The sequence below is a fragment of the Gobio gobio genome, assembly GCF_949357685.1.
Source record: "Gobio gobio genome assembly, chromosome: 22".
Classification (NCBI taxonomy): Eukaryota; Metazoa; Chordata; class Actinopteri; order Cypriniformes; family Gobionidae; genus Gobio; species Gobio gobio.
The window spans coordinates 27,454,971-27,471,614 of NC_137118.1; the positions used below are offsets into that span (position 1 = coordinate 27,454,971).

The following is a 16,644-nucleotide window of genomic DNA, read 5'->3' on the forward strand; positions in this document are numbered from 1 at the left end:
TCTCTGTGGAGAGCATCTGTTCTTCCTTTATCTTCAGTGGCAACGTGGTGATCAACCAATAAGCCAAAATCTGCTATGCTGGAACATCGATGCATTTAGACATCACACGTCTTATATCTTGGTTTGAATATTTCTGCAAAAGGTAAATTCATCCAAAAAGTAAATGAACAGCCATTTCTGAAAACAAAAATAAGTAAGATGATGGAAGAGGTGAGGTCACCTTTAAGACCGCCATCTGTATCACATCCAAAATCTACTCAAAATGCTTGCGTTAGAAGCAACAGAAAAAAGGCTGTTTTCAAGTGTCCCAGAAGCAGTTCAGCTCATTTTTATTGTACAATCATTTTCATGAATATTTGTCTTGGTGAACATTTACTGTGTTTTTTTTTTTTTTAAATGAAAGTTTGAATGACAGAATGTTGAATAACAGAGTCTAAGCCTAAATGGCAAAACAACACACAAATATATTATGGAGTGATGAGGAGAAAAAAAAACAACAACACACAAACATAAGGTTTTGTTGATGTACCCAAAGATTGCAAACATCTCCTATTGCCATTGCTATTAAAATATAGATCTATAGATGCTAAGACTCTATAAGGCCCGGACAATAAATAAATAAATAACAAATAAATAAAGAAAATAAATACAATAAAATGGGCCACATTCATGAAAGAGGAAGCGTATGGGAAAAGGCCTTCAACATACTAGAGCCGAAGCTTTATAGTAAGCTCTAGGTTAAAAGTGTTGTCTGTGTAACCAGTTCTTCTGTTCAGCAAGATGGATAGACTATTAGAGGCTATTTTCAGTAAAACCTTGTGAATACATAAGTTACTGTAGTAATCTGGTGACGCAAACATAACAAAATACTGTACAACGGGTGATTTGTTCTTTAAATGATCAGACGTATACACATAAACATGATGAGAAATAACATGACACAAAGGAACACTTTGAATATAATGAAACTTTCTATATGGACAAATGTAAAAAAGTGATCTGGACAATAACTAATAAAATAAAATATAGGAATAAAAATGTATGTGTCAGTATCATAAAAGTGGTGCTATAACTTTCCCACAATGCATTGTTTGAGAAGCCAATGAACATGATCGACAGTGAGCCATATATTCAGTCATAAATCAGTAATTAAATCTAATGGCTGTCTCATAGAACTAATGTCTGCTATACATGACAACCATAATATAAAATGATTATGTTAATAGCAGATCGTACATGATATATTTGTTTAGCATTTTTTCTTAATTCTATACTTTCTGAATAGTCTTGTTTTCAGTTGGCAGTAGCCTCGCATTGATATTTTAAATGAAAATGCAGCAATAATTTGACATTAAAAAAACATTTTCATTCAAAGTTCCCAGCTGGTGGAACGATCTTCCCACCGCTATCCGAAACGCTGATTCGTTGACAACATTCAAAAGTCAACTAAAAACTAATCTCTTCCATGAGCACTTAACCTCTTAAAAAAAAAAAAAAACTTTCCTTTCCTCTTTCTCCTCCTCTTTCCCTCCCTACTCTAGCCTGTGCTACACTGAGAAATGTACACGGACTAAGTATTTCAGGCACTTGTTGCGCTCACTCGACTCTTCACGACCAATCGCTTATTGTACCCCCAAGTTGTAAGTCGCTTTGGATAAAAGCGTCTGCTAAATGCATAAATGTAAATGTAAATAATTATCAATGTAAATAAAACAATTTAGGCTAAATCAAGTATTCAAGCCTGCTCTGGACGTCTCTTATATCTGACACAGTTCAGTTCATGGAGCTGATGATCTGAATCAGTTGTGTTAAATAATAGAGACATACAACGTGGACCAGGATCAGGAATGAAAACCACTAGGCTAAGAGACCATGATGCATTTTTACACATTTTAATCAGATAGCAAGAATTCAGACGTGGAGTGCTGGTGGATTTTTCTTTTTCTTTCAGTCACAAATAATTGATTTTGTTGTCTCAAAGTCTTGAATATATGGCCCAGTGTCATAATGCAGTTCTTTTTTTCCAACTGAAATTAAAAGGCACCATTGATTATATTTTTTCTGCCATTGAAATACTGTGACCTCAGCTACATGTGAATGGCACTTTTTTCCATGACACAAACACGTTGCACACATTATAAAAGTCTTTGTTTCACTACATCACTAAAATAAAAGTTGAAGTTTTTCTTTTCGCAATACTTAATTATAGAAAATAAAGGTTTAGTGGTGATTTTTTTTCTTCAATGCATTTTTCACACAGCTATAGGATCTTGCTTGGCCATGACGGCCGTCAGTCTGCTCTGCAGGTCGTGTTGCGGCGAGAGGTGCAGTGCGGGGTTAGTTCTGCTGCCCTCCAGCCCGTCCAGAACGACTGACCCGACGGCCGCGACCAGAGGGCTCTGTAAGCCGAGAAACGGCGTGTCCTCTCCCACCCGCTCGTCCTCTGTCTCGCTCTCTGAGCTGCTGCTCTCTGAGTTACTGCCGCTGACGGGCTCCGGCGCCGTCTGGCCGCTCGATTGAGTTCTTGTACTGCACTGAGCGGCGGCGCTGGGGCTGTGAGGGGGGGAGCACGGGGCGGACACTGCAGCTGTGCTTGTGTACTGCTGTGAACTCTCGTACTCCTCTTGCTCTACAATGTGCAGAGGGCTGGCCAGAGGGCTGGGCAGGTCCAGGCCATGATTGTAGTGGGCCGAGTTGCGGAGATTATGGCCCTTCTGGCCCTGGTTGGAACTGGATTTGTCACGCAGGATTGGCGGTGTCCGGAACAGCAGGGGGCGCTCCTCCTCTCCTGAGGGACTGGCTGCCATGGAAGGGACGGAGGTCGCCAGGCTGGAGAGGGGAGCCGACATCTCGGAGGGAGGCGAGGAGGGCGTCACTGGAGAGAGAAGCCCCACAGGGGACAGACGGGTGGGTGTAGTCATGGCCGAAACATACCTGGCGGAAGAAACACAGACTCACTTTACAGCACATATAATAACTACTGCCTCACCATCAACTGATAAGCTGTGTTTCATTTCAAAGGCTGTGCTCTCTGGAGGTCGCATTTGTTAACTACTGTAATTTCTTTCTTACTTTGGAATGTAATGCACACTTTCCTGAAACGGGGCATCCTAGTTGACGTATGTGGCCGACAAATGTGACCTAAGGAGGGCGAGGCCTTCGAAATGAGACACAGCAATTGTGTAGGAGAAGCTGCTATGAAATTGTTTATAGTGAAAAGTTTATAGTGTCGAGCAGGGACCCGTCGTTTTTTTCTTCCAAATTAATCGGGTTAAAAAACATGTGATGCGACTCTTTCCAGCCCACCCACACTTTTAGAGGCCCATCATCGACTTTCTGCATCTGCCACAGCCCTGCAGGCCTCTACTTTGGGCTGAAATAGTAAACGACATGGAGTGCTATGCAGCGAATGCTACCTCTCGCTGTAGGGGGAGTCTCTACTGGAGGCCTGGGTTTCTCTGGAGTTCAGGTAATCGTTGAGCTGATGGACGCCTCCAGTACCGTTCAGACGCCCCCTGTGACCGGGCGTCCCATGCCGGCAGTTCTCCAACGATGACTTCACCAGGACTGCATGACTTTCAGAAACCATGCTATCTGCTTTCCCATTACTCCAACTGTGAGAGTCCAAAGGAAAAGACGCTCATCATACACATCATCTAGTCAACTGCTGTTCTGAAAAGTGAAAGTCCCTGACATATTTTCCATACTTCAAAGCTTTCTTCAAAAAAATTACAATGGTGGACTTTGTACTTATAAGAGAATGAATGGACTACTTATTCCATAAAGCAATCTATACTGTATTAAAGACATAATCAAGTCAGTCTGAGGTTTTATGTCACATTGGAAAACACGTCTACGGTCTACAGTGTATATTGTAACAACATCTAATACTAACTAACATTGCTTAGCTAGCTAGCCAGATATTTAACATGCACTGTTTAAAGTTATATAGTTACCACTAGCTGGCAAAATAAAATAATTACTTTATTTATTTTAAACCTGCTTGCCAGTTCCCATAGTAACAACGATTTCTCTGGATCTCAGTTCAGGATTATGTGTAGATAGATAGAAAACTTTATTGTCATTGTACAGCTGTACAACGAAATTTTGTCTCACTTTGAAAGTGCATACAAAATTTTGGAACGTCCATTATATATAAATCTTCAACAAGTGTCGTACTTTAAGTGTGGAAAGTCACTACTTTTTTAAATTAAGCTGAAATCATATTGACTTGTGGCTTCTGTAGATGTCAACAACCTCAGGAGCTAATGGATGTTCTGTGAAATCCTAAATGAATGGGACTTTTATGTCAGGAAGCCTTGCTGTTGCACTCTGTAGGTACTTAAATGATACTCTAATATGACCATCAGTTATCAGTATAACTATAATATAACTTCCTGTGAAGCTGCTTTGAAACAATGAGTACTGAGAAAAGTGCTATACAAATAAATATGACTGGATTTGACTCACAGTTTCTAGCTAGTAATCTTGTGTGTATGATGCTGTGTGGGATTGTACTGTACCTCAGGCTGGAGGAGTGAGTGACAGTGCTGGACGGATGTGTTGATGAAGTGAACTCGTTGGTGGAGAGAGATGTTTCCGCTTCTCTGTCTGTCACATGCACGTGAGGAGGGACGGGATTTTTCGGCATGTAATGCTGAAATCAGACAAAAGTTGATTGGTGTATCACTATTTTTCTTGTATTGTATTGAGATCAACTTTAACTGTTTTTACATCTTTTAATAGGTGTTAAACACATTAAAAACATTATTGTAAATATGTTTTTAGGCGATTGCTACAATACTTGTTGACTACTTATCTTAATACGAATGTCATTAACATACACTATATTGCCAAAAGTATTGGGACAACACTCCAAATCATTGAATTCAGGTGTTCTGAATCATTTATGGCCACAGGTGTATACAATCAAGCACCTAGGCATGCAGACTGCTTCTACAAACATTTTTGAAAGAATGGGTCGCTTTCAGGAGATCAGTGAATTCAAGCGTGGTACTGTGATAGGTTGCCACCTGTGCAATAAGTCCATTTGTGAAATTTCCTCACTATTAAATATTCCACTGTCAACTGTTAGTGGTATTATAACAAAGTGGAAGGAATTGGGAACAACAGCAACTCAGCAATGAAGTGGTAAGCCACGTAAAATCACAGAGCGGGGTCAGCGCATTCTGAGGCACACGGTGCGCAGAAGTCACCAACTTTCTGCAGAGTCAATAGCTACAGACCTCCTTCAGATTAGCTCAAGAACAGTGTATAGAGAGCTTAATTGAATGGGTTTCCATGACCGAGCAGCTGCATCCAAGCCTTACATTCCTAAGTGCAATGCAAAGCGTTGGATGCAGTGGTGTGAAGCACGCCGCCACTGGACTGTGGAGATGTCTTCTCTGGAGTGATGAATCACGCTTATCTGTCTGGCAATCCAATGGACGAGTCTTGGTTTGGCGGTTGCCAGGAGAACAGTACTTTGACTGCATTGTGCCAATTGTAAAGTTTGGTGGAGGGGGGGATTATGGTGGGGGGTTGTTTTTCAGGGGTTGGGCTTGGCCCCTTAGTTCCTATGAAAGGAACTCTTAATGCTTCAGCATACCAAGACAATTTGGACAATTTCATGCTCCAACTTTGTGGGAACAGTTTGGGGATGACCCCTTCCTGTTCCAACATGACTGCGCTCCAGTGCACAAAGCAAGGTCCATAAAGACATCGATGAGCGAGTTTGGTGTGGAGGAACTTGACTGGCCAGCACAGAGTCCTGACCTCAACCCAATAGAACATCTTTGGGATGAATTAGAGCGGAGACTGCGAGCCAGGCCTTCTCGTCCAACATCAGTGCCTGACCTCACAAATGTGCTTCTAGAAGAATGGTCAAAAATTCCCATAAACACACTCCTAAACCTTTTGGAAAGCCTTCCCAGAAGAGTTGAAGCTATTATAGCTGCAAAGGGTGGGCCAACTCTATATTAAACCCTACGGATTAAGAATGTGATGTCATTAAAGTTCATGTGCATGTAAAGGCAGACTTCCCAAAACTTTTGCCAATATAGTGTAAATGGCCAAAAAAATTCTGAGAAAATCCAAAAAAAGAGCACTGTGTTTTTTTTACCAATGTTTCAAACTGCAATGCACAGGATTTTAAAATCTTGACATCTGCTGTCATTACTGCATGGTTTTATCATATCAACATGATGTTGCAGTGACCATACTTACATTGACCAGCTGCAGGTTTTCAGGTGGAGGGTGGGGCTGCTGAGGGCCTTTGGCCGCAGCGTTTCGTTCTCGTAAACTTTGCCGCAAACGATCATGCAGCTTTTTCCTCTGTTTCCTATGTGCGCAAAAACACCTCTTAGACTACAGGAGATCGCATTTCAATGACTATCAATAATTCATATGGTTCATTTTAGTTTTTGAGTAAAACATTAGTACAAACTAACTGTACAAAGTAACTTAGTACAAACAGACATTTCAAAAAGTGAATTACTTTGTTTTGCAGTAAGCCACCACACACATGATGCCAACAACTAGAAGAGCGATGCAGATGCCAGTTATAGTCAAAACGCGTTTCTGATAGAGCTCCTCAGCTTCTGGAAGAGAGGACAGACTGCTTTTGAAGCTTCCAGGTGAAACACACACATACACACACACAGACACACACACACATTATATCTCAGTCACGTTCTTACTTGGAATATATATATTTTTAAATATTAAATGTTATTTCAGCAGATTTCCAAGTAAGAACATAAGCTAGCACACATGTTTCCAGTGCCGGTGATGCTTTAATTAGACAGGGTTTATTGATCTCAGGATGTAGTTTTGCTGAGAGTGAGGAGACAACAGGACGTGCTAATTCAAGGTCAGTTCAGAATCATCATGTCGTCACAATGACATGAAATGCAAACCCTGCCGGGTCTAAGGCCTCTGGGATGTCTTCAACACTCAACACTCATGCATTTCACTCATTTCATTATGAGGTTTAGATCACAATATTGACAGACTGAATTTATTGAAGCCTTCAGCAACTATTTTATGTATATGGTCAATAGATATGGAATGCTAAAGGCTTTAATAAAAAGTAATGAACTGGTGGCAGCACAAACTCACAGGCTGCTAACACAAACAATTGGATGGCTGGAAAATGTGTCTGTTATTTCATGCTAAAGACCCCATGAAAATGTTTGACAAGCACATTTTTCTTTCCTGTGTTGATGTACATATTGACGGAAGCTTGGGTAGGACACAACAAAGGGCTCCTCCCCTTTGGTATAAACAGCCGGTTTACATGACATGAAAAACTGTGACATTTCATGTAATTTCACAGTAAAATACTGTTATCACTGTCATTTTGTCTTATTTTTTTCTCATCAGTTATGTACATTAGGGTTTTACATTAGATCTTATGATCGTTGAATGTTTATTGCATCATTTTAGTGTCATGATGGTGTTTTGTATTTGTGGTTATGATACTGTGCACCTTCTAGTATTTATATCAGCTTGTGGAAAAGCTACTTGTGTTGCATTTAAATTTATCATGTAGCTTTCTATTTAACAGTTCTGGCAACCACAGCTTTTTTTCAGCCTTGAAGGTGTTATTAGGACAGGGGTGTCCAATTCTGATCCTGGAGGGCAACTTTGCTGCAGGTTTTAAAACCAAACCCTAATTAAACACAGCTAATCAAATTGGACTGGACACAAAACTGTAAATGCCCTTTGGCAAGATGATGTCATCAATATTTTTGGCCCATTTTCTCTGCTTTCAACTTTGTGGGGTCTTAAAGGCACATAATACTGAATGTTCCCATCACAACAAAGTGTATTGAAGCCTGTGAGCAAATGCTACCACTCATTTGATTTAGAACTTCTTGAATAATTATATAAGTATAGCAAACACATTTGTGATGCACACAACACAACGGCAATCACTATGTACAGACATTGATAAAACACTGATGAGAAGTAGAAAATGGGGAGAAAACAAAGAAGAAAGTGAGGAATGAGATGTCATGCTGAAGATAGAGGGATGCATGAATGGAGGGCAAAGCAAAGCTGAAGGGATCTAAACACAGCATAACTACTGCAGTACGGCTTCTCTTCTGCACCACTGAACTATGTGTGAATTTTAGCTGTCTCTCTCTCTCTCTCTCTCTCTCTCTCTGTGTGTGTGTGTGTGTGTGAGAGTGTTTGTGAAAGAGAGAGAGCTTTTCATATCTGCCTTGAATGGAAGATATCAGAGGTCTTGATGAATTATTAACAACATCCTTCCTAGCATGCAGGCTAATGCCCCCCCGCACGTCACATGCTTCGGAGCGCTATCCACTTTCTTGTCTAAAACCCTACAAACCTGCAGATTGGCTCTAAGCAGCCATCTGAAGTCCAGTGCAGTAATATAATAAAGAATAATGATGTCAATCTCCAATCATCTGTTATGGCTGTTTGATCCCTTCATGAGCAAAAGGAAACCAGCTGAAGTTGAAGGAAACAGGCTCAAGCTTCTAAACCTACGAATCTGCAAACTAGGAGGAAAGAACGATTCATACCCATAAATTCAATCCCAAGATGTTCTGCCAAGGCAGACAAGGTGATGAAAAGAAAGCAAAACACAAACAAACAAAAAACAGTTGAGCGGTGATGTCAACTCTGACTGACTGCACACAAACACGCAAGTCAGCTCCACCTCAAACCATCTCCAAAAACACCATATACCTGAAGTCATCTCAGCATGTATATATAGCATGGTAAATTGCACACATACACAGATACATATTTGAAAGCAGAAATGATTCAAACCTATTCTGTTTGACTTTAAACCCACCATGACAATGCATCATTTAATGTCAGAATTCATTAAGAGATATATGGATGGTTTATCACACGTATATAGTGATGTACATCTCTATATACAGACACTTATGGTTGGTCATCATTATGACACAAGGACATGCACATGCAGACGTCACTGCGCTCACGTCATTACAGAGACTGACCCTCAACACATTTCACTACAGACAAAGTCAGACTCAATTAATTCATGTGATTACACCAGCACTTGTTAAACATGCTGTTAAACACATGCACCTCTCGGTCACCTAAACTAGCTGACGGTCAGAAGCTGTTGCTTGTTGGACTGATACCTGAGCCAGTCAAAGTTTGAAAGATTAACACGGGCAGAATTTGATCTCCTACTCCTCTATACATTAAGAACAGGTTTGCAGAAATATAATCCTGTTACTTCAGAGTGCATAAAATGGCACTCCAGACATAAACTGGAGTGTCATTACAAGGTTATCACAGTTAATAAAAAATAAAAAAATTATATTACACGTCAATTGTTATCAATAGTTTGACTGCAATGCTGATCATTAACTGATAGCCCTGATCTTTCCTGTGGGTCGTTTATCAGTGATAAAACCACTGAACCAGAGCATCTGTACTGATGAAGGTCATTCTATGAAGGACACATTAGCAAACACTATTAATAGCTGAGAATAGATCGTCAGTGCAGATCTCCAGTGATTTTTGCTATTTTAGCACTTTAGTAAATCGATGGAGATTTTCTGTCTGCTCACTGTCCTGTTTGAAATGCAGAAATGATAATGAATATCACCCAAACGTATGGTGTATGATGTCCAGTTCAATATAATAAATGGAACTTATAAATCTCTTTTGAGCATGTTTTACAGTGTTCATAGTGTACTGATGGGTCTCAGCTCTTGTTACATGTGTCTTAAGTATGTTAATTAAGGGAATAATGGTTATTTCTGTGGTACACATCAATAGTTTAATAAGGGTCATTCTCAGAAAAATGTGCAATTTGTCTGCTACTGCACATGTGTCTCCATGACTTATTACTAATATAAATTAACAGGACACTGAACTTACATTATTTCATAGATTTGTTCATTTTTTAGGGTCAGATTTATTAACAGCCTGCACGCATTGAAAACTTGCATTGAACACGCATTGAAAAATAAGTGATGAAAAAGCATGGATTTTTGCAGTTGATTGCATATGCTTTTATAAGAGCTTCCCTTTCAGACACAATTCATTGGAGGAGAGTATTTAAATTAATCATGCACCGTGATTTACTAAGGTTTGCGGTAGTCAGTTAACTGGTATTGGAGACATTATTTAACACCCAAAAAAACATGTCTTAAACCACTTTTCGCCTGTGTTGTTTGTAGATTAGCAACACCTGATTATCAGCGGCTCTGCTTGTTTGCGACTCTACGCTAATTTGCGCTGCTCTTGGTAGATTGTGCTGGTCCTTATGGAAATGCGCTGTTGTGTCGGTTTTCTTTAATTTGCTCATCGTCAGTAGATCAGCCACAGAACTTCACATTCCCATCTGCACTTTTATAGTCTCATGCTAATTTGCTAATTTGCTATTCTGGCCCTTAGTGTGTAGAGCAAAAAATACTACAGAAATGACTTTGGTTTAGAATTTGCATTATTTTAATTCATGTGTTATTTTAGCATTAATATTCTAGTATTTGTTCATGTTTTGAATTAGCTTTTATTTATATATCTTCAGTTTTCATTTTAATTGTAGTTTTGTTATGTGCTTTTGTTATGTTTATTACTCGTTGTTTTGTTCAGTTTTAGTTCCCTTTCGAAGTGAAACTTTGACACTGCATTGTGAATTGACGCTATGGAGAACACCATCAGCGTGACCGGTGTTTGAAGCACGTGTGAAATTTATTGGCTGACGACGGTCCATGACGTCACAAGTGGAGCACCGCAAGTATAAAAGGGTGCCTGTAATACACATAAACTTTTTTGCTCCCTTTTGGCTGGGTTCCACGCAAAGGCTCTCTAAGTAGAGGTAGTTTGCTTCAGCCTTCCTCATTATTTTGCACTCTATAACTTAGACAAGTGAATGGAGTCTTTTATGGATCCTGGAGAGTACACGCAGGGTGTGAATGCTCTGCCCTAATTGTTTTAGGGTATTTAAGTAGAGCTGGAGCTCCCCTGCGATTTCCCTAGGGGTTGAGTTTTGATGACGGGAATCTTTGGCAAATATATAATACCACTCTTGTATTTGCATCCCTTCAGATGAAGTTGAAGGTTGCATTCTCCCCCTTGAGGTAGTGCTAATATCAAAAGTAGTAGTTGATATCACCCTTTGGTTGGCTACTCACTAAGGGCTTTGTCAAGACAAAAGAAGTTTACATAGCTGAGACAATTTTTCTTAAAGCTCTGCTCTTGGGGCCTTATAAGGCTGACACCTGTCCCACAAGGGAGGGAGGGAGGTTGTTAAGGCCAGGACTTCCCTTGCTATAGAGCATAGAAGCTTGGGTATCTTCTCCTAATATTGGAAGATACTGGCTTAGGGAGTGGCGCCACTATACAGTCTATATGAGTCATTTTGGATGTGCCCTTGGGGTTGACATGCTCTGACTCCGGCTAAGTAATCAGTAAAGTCAATTTATGCTATGACCATTATGTTTGTGCATATTCACAGCTTCATGAGGCAGGCATGGTGTAATGAGTATTGGCTCCCCATAGCGTCAATCCAAGACACAGTGTCTCATTCCCCTTCTCAGGGAACCAGGGTTAGAGTCGTAACCTGAGACATTTTATTAATTGTAGAGGCAACAGTTCTAATTTCCTTTAGGTTTACATTTCATTTTATTTCAGCTATATTTTATTTATAGATTTGAAATCATTTTAGTTAACAATATCAACACTGAGACAACAATTTCTTGAGAATGACCCATGGCACAGGTTTACAGGACTTAGTTATCCATGATGACTAGCTCACAAAACATGTTGATGAGCTGAGAGTAAATTCAGTTAATAACCTCTTGAGCCAGGTGGTGTGATGTTGTCCAAAGACAAAGCCTGATACACTCATTTCATCTGTTCCCGCAAAAGTCTAAGATGATGTGAATGAGGAGAAACCTGATCTCACATAACATGTGTCCAGACTGATGGATGTCAACCCTTTCTAATCACTGTCTGCTAACTAGCATCCAACAGAACAAAACTAGATTAATAAATGCTAAACATGCAAAGAGAAGGAATGGAAAAAAGACTGCCAAAATAACAATCGCTGTCTGATCTGACTACCCGTCGGTCAAGAACACAAAACCAAAGCAACAGGAGGTAGCGCTGTTTGAGCATGCTCCAATCCAAGCACAGACAGGAAGAGGAAATAGACGTACTGTAGAAGCTGGCCATTACGTAGCTTTGGCAGCGATCACCAGTAAACTCATTGGGGCACCTGAGAGGGAAAGACAGAAGTCACAGAGAGAAAGAGAGGAAGACAGGAAGTGAGTTTGACACCCAAAAGTCCCCCTCACACACGCGTGTCTCCGGTGTTGCTCGCTGAATGTCTCGCAAATGTCCGCCAGGGTTCCAAGAGCCAATTAAAAGTTTAGACGTGACTAGTCTCTGAAGATTGGTGGTGTAAATGCTGGCAGAGATGGCAGCAGCCCATCATTCACCTGTCCACATCTGACGCCGGGACAGATGGGCGGCCTGGCAAACTCTGACAGAGAGAGTGCTTTCTAAATGGCGGAGGTGGCGAGGCAGCGCAGAAACAGCGGCGATGGTGTGTGTGTTTGGGGGTGAAGGGGACGTTCACTGACTGCACATACGTTTGGGGTCTACGACTCTCACAGGGTCTCTGGTTTGACAGCGGTTCCCTGTAAATCCGGGAGGGCACCTGGTTTAGAAAGAGGATGAACACAGCACAACACATCACAACACAACATTACACTACAACACTAGACAAACACACGAACGGGTCATGATCATCTCAGGAACAGGAAATATTCGCTGCTCTTCATAAACATGAGCTGCTCCTCCTCTGGATTTACTTCTGCTGTTCCGTCATCATTTCACTTATTTGATGATTTATATATATATATATATATATACATAAAAAGGTCCAGGGCTGAGATTGTTCCAGTCTTGATCTTTTAGCTGACCAACTGCTCTCTGATGACATTAAGAGCACTCAAAAACCCCTGCCACACACCCACACACACAGTCTTAGAGCTCCAGCTGTTCTTCTGAAAGGGGCTTAACAGCTGGGGCAGCTGTATTTCTCAACAGAGGGACTGATATACTTCAAGTAAAATCGAAGAATGAACTGGTGTGATATTTTAAACAAAATCTGTAATTTCTGGAGTTCAAAACAACTTGCCGAAGCAGACTTTATGGCTAGTAAACATCTCCAAACTACCATTGGTCTGTGGCGATGATGTAATGTGGCGCCTTCTTTGATGTGGAAATCTTCTTGTTAATTTCTTCCATTCAGTCCGTCAAATTCAGACTCCATTAAAAACATGAACAATAGAAAGCGACACTGACAATGTATTTTTTAATGTTAAAGCTGCTGCTTTCATGAAATCTATTGTATAAAGTGCAATATTTATAAACGTGATTTGATGTGACTGGAGTGCTGAATTGCAGAGCTGCTACAAACATTTCCACATCGCTATGATCTGATGCTTACTTAATGCTTACTGATCAGATGCTGTTTGTTATTGAGTGGGAAGCGTGCAGCACATATTCTTCCAAACGTTGCTCTCAGTAGCATGGGCATATTTGCTGAGAGTATACCTAACCCAATCTTACAGGAAATCAGAAACATTTTATGAGGTGGCGAATTTTAGAAAAATGTGAGAATGAAGTTCCACCCCAACCCCAGAACATAAACATCACTGGGGCATAAGCAGATCGTATGAAAACATAATTCAATTTGCAACCAATCTAGCAAAAATTTAAAATAGTTATGAATTGCCATGACTTCAGATTGTGTTGGTATACCGCTTTTAAGGTATTTTTCAGCTTCATCAAAAGTGACGAGAAACGTTAAGAACCACAACTTGAAGAAAATGTGATTGGTGCTTGGACATCCAACATTCGCTTTGATACTGGGGTGTTGTGGATGGTTGTCAAGGATTACTGGTTGATTGTTTAAATCCATCCTCTGTGATTTTCTGGTCTCTAGATATTCCTCCTTCAATGTGTGTCTGAGAAATTTTTTCTCCTATTTTATCATCCAGTGAAAACGGCACATCTGATCTCTTTTTCTGATCACTAGTACAGTGATACTTGACTTAGCACTAATTCCACATGTTCATTAAGGGTCACGTGACCACTGATGGATGGCTGAGATTGAAAGCTCAGAGATGTACGGTCCCTGAGGAGTGCTGCTCCTGCATTGACAGTAAAGAGAGAAGCTCCTCTCGACTGCAGTACTTACTGATGAGAACAGAGTCCTGACATCAGCACTAGGGTTTGTGCTTATTCACTGAATTGGACAGTAGCACTAATATCCCAGAGTGTGCTGTCAGTGTCATGCACGAAGAAAACCTCTGCTTGCAGCATGGCTATGCTTTTCATTTTGCATTAAAAATAGAGCTAAATTTACATTTATGCATTTGACACTTTATCCAACATTGCATTGATGATATACATTGTATCACCACATCTAAAAAGACTTAAGCAAAAACACAGTACACTGACTACAACTAGCAGACTAAAACACTTAACAAACGTGTGGATGTGAAGCTGTACCTGCAGAGGTGTCTGATGTTTCCGGGCGTGACCTCCAGAGTGTAGCATTTCCCGCCGTTCACACAGAATTCTCTCTCGCTCTCGCTGCAGGGCGTCATGTGACTGGAGGTCTTGGCCGAGGGAGTGGTGCTGGTGGCCGCTGCACAGATGAACACAACACATAAGGGTACTGAGGAAGGAGCGGTTTTACCCCAGAGGGTCTTGTCTAGGTATAACACTAATCTGAGATCAAGAATCTAAAAGTGTCTGAACTGGAGCTGCAGTTCATGCCATGCACAGTGTGTCTGATCCAAACAACCTTTACAAAATATCTGCTAAACATTAGAAGAGCGAGAGAAGGCCAGCACTGAACAGACAGGCTATTTTGAGCTATTGATCAGAAGTAAATGCAGGGTCATTGGCTTTCACTAAAAAAAGAATGTGAGCGCACAGGTACAGAAATATTTCTCAACCAAACAGCTACTTCATTACAAACAGAGTAAAAGATGACCAACAATATTTCAATGTTTCAGATACAGCAACTTAAAAAGCAGCAATGAACCATAATGCCATGTCATAATTTAGTTTTAAGCAAGTGACAATTTCGAAATGAAAACAGTTCAGGTAACCATGTAAATTGCAAACTATTTCAAGAAATCGTAAGACATCATATAAAATAATATCCCTCCATACCTGTAACATTTCGATAATATCTGGATATATGAAAGCGCATCACTCCGGTGTGTCGATAACCACTGCAATGACAAAGTGTTTCCCAGAGCACTCTGGATCTACTGCCTTCCTCTGCACTTCCGATCTGCAAAATCTCTGCTCATCAACATTTTTAAATGAGCACCTCTACGGCAGCTCATGAGCTCACTGCACACGTCATATTTGGCATTGCATCTCTAACACATCATCAATGCAGCGGTGAGCAATCAAAGTCGTCACACACTGACCAACCCTTGTGAAAAAGAAGAGCGCTTAACTGTATCGAAGGTGCATTTATAGTGTACTTCAAATGTTAAAAATACATTTTTAAAAATCTGTACTTTCAGATAATATAACATTAATGAAATAAAAGGCTACTTAAGTGTACTTTAAGAGCCATTTAACGTACACTTTTTAAAAGTGCACTTCGTTATAATGTACGTGTTTGAGGTTTTTGTAAGGTTTTGGATAGTACTTGGTAACACTTGAATCATTACTAGTGGGTTACCATGATTTTCACTTTAGAATACTGATCCAAAATAACTAGTAATTTCTTTAGAAGTTATTACTATCAAAATATGTATATTACTCATTTGTTCCTGTGTAGTTATTCATTAATGACGGAACAGCATTCTAAAGTTTACCAGATGTACTTAATTCCTAATTAAGTGTTTTAAAAAAATCTCTCTAAAGTTCAGCTAAATGCATTTAACATAAATTTAAACTATAATAACATTCAATTAAGGGTCCAAAAACATTTTTTGTGTGTGAATAAGTACACTTCTTTTTCACAAAGGTAACCGTATCAGTATCGTTCTGTCCACATATTCTGGACAATAGGTGTGACACACACACACACACATTCATACCACCACACATCCGCAATCCTTCTAAATCTGTCACCATTCTGAGGGAGGGATGGACAACCCAACCGTGAATTCCTGCGGCCCCCTCTGACCGAGAACCTCCCGTAGTTACTTCATGACTCCACATACTAATGGCTCTATTTTCTGCTTTAAGCACCAAACCAATTCCACCAGGAAATATTGATAGCCATCTCTAACCACCTCTGACATCAAGTTACTCTCGTTTATGGGCCAGAATACATTGGCCACATCCGGCTGTCCTGCCTTCCCTTCTACACCGTCACACAAGACATGAGCCACTGAACGTTGGGGATATTTCAAGGCTGGTGGTATGAAGATGAGCAGATTAGAATAAAATTCAGCCTTCATCCTGAAAGATAATCGAGTTAGTTTCGTTGTGATTTCATAGGTCACAGACCCCATCAGGTGACCACTGAAGCAGGAGACGTTCTGCCTTTGAGCTCAATGTAATTCAATCTTTACCATCCGAACTGCTGATGTTCGAGACAACCAGAACCGCATGAATAATTGACAGCGTAACAGA

General features: G+C 40.3%; 1 protein-coding gene across 4 annotated transcripts in view; it reads right to left on the bottom strand.

Annotated features, from left to right (window-relative positions):
- Nucleotides 1-299: 299 nt before the first annotated feature.
- The window catches only part of nrg1 (neuregulin 1), a 97,138-nt gene continuing 80,793 nt past the window's right edge, over nt 300-16,644 (bottom strand). For 2 of the 4 annotated variants that reach the window (XM_079805364.1, XM_079805365.1), the window contains 8 exons: nt 14,545-14,683; nt 12,180-12,238; nt 8,553-8,576; nt 6,497-6,599; nt 6,226-6,340; nt 4,524-4,657; nt 3,417-3,614; nt 300-2,934 (listed from right to left, as the gene is read on the bottom strand). In XM_079805364.1, the coding sequence (XP_079661490.1) occupies nt 2,253-2,934; nt 3,417-3,614; nt 4,524-4,657; nt 6,226-6,340; nt 6,497-6,599; nt 8,553-8,576; nt 12,180-12,238; nt 14,545-14,683 (1,454 nt within the window). In that variant the 3' untranslated portion in view covers nt 300-2,252. Of the gene's footprint in view, nt 2,935-3,416; nt 3,615-4,523; nt 4,658-6,225; nt 6,341-6,496; nt 6,600-8,552; nt 8,577-12,179; nt 12,239-12,614; nt 12,683-14,544; nt 14,684-16,644 lie in introns of all 4 variants that reach the window. The other 2 variants (XM_079805367.1, XM_079805366.1) reach the window with 1 other exon arrangement.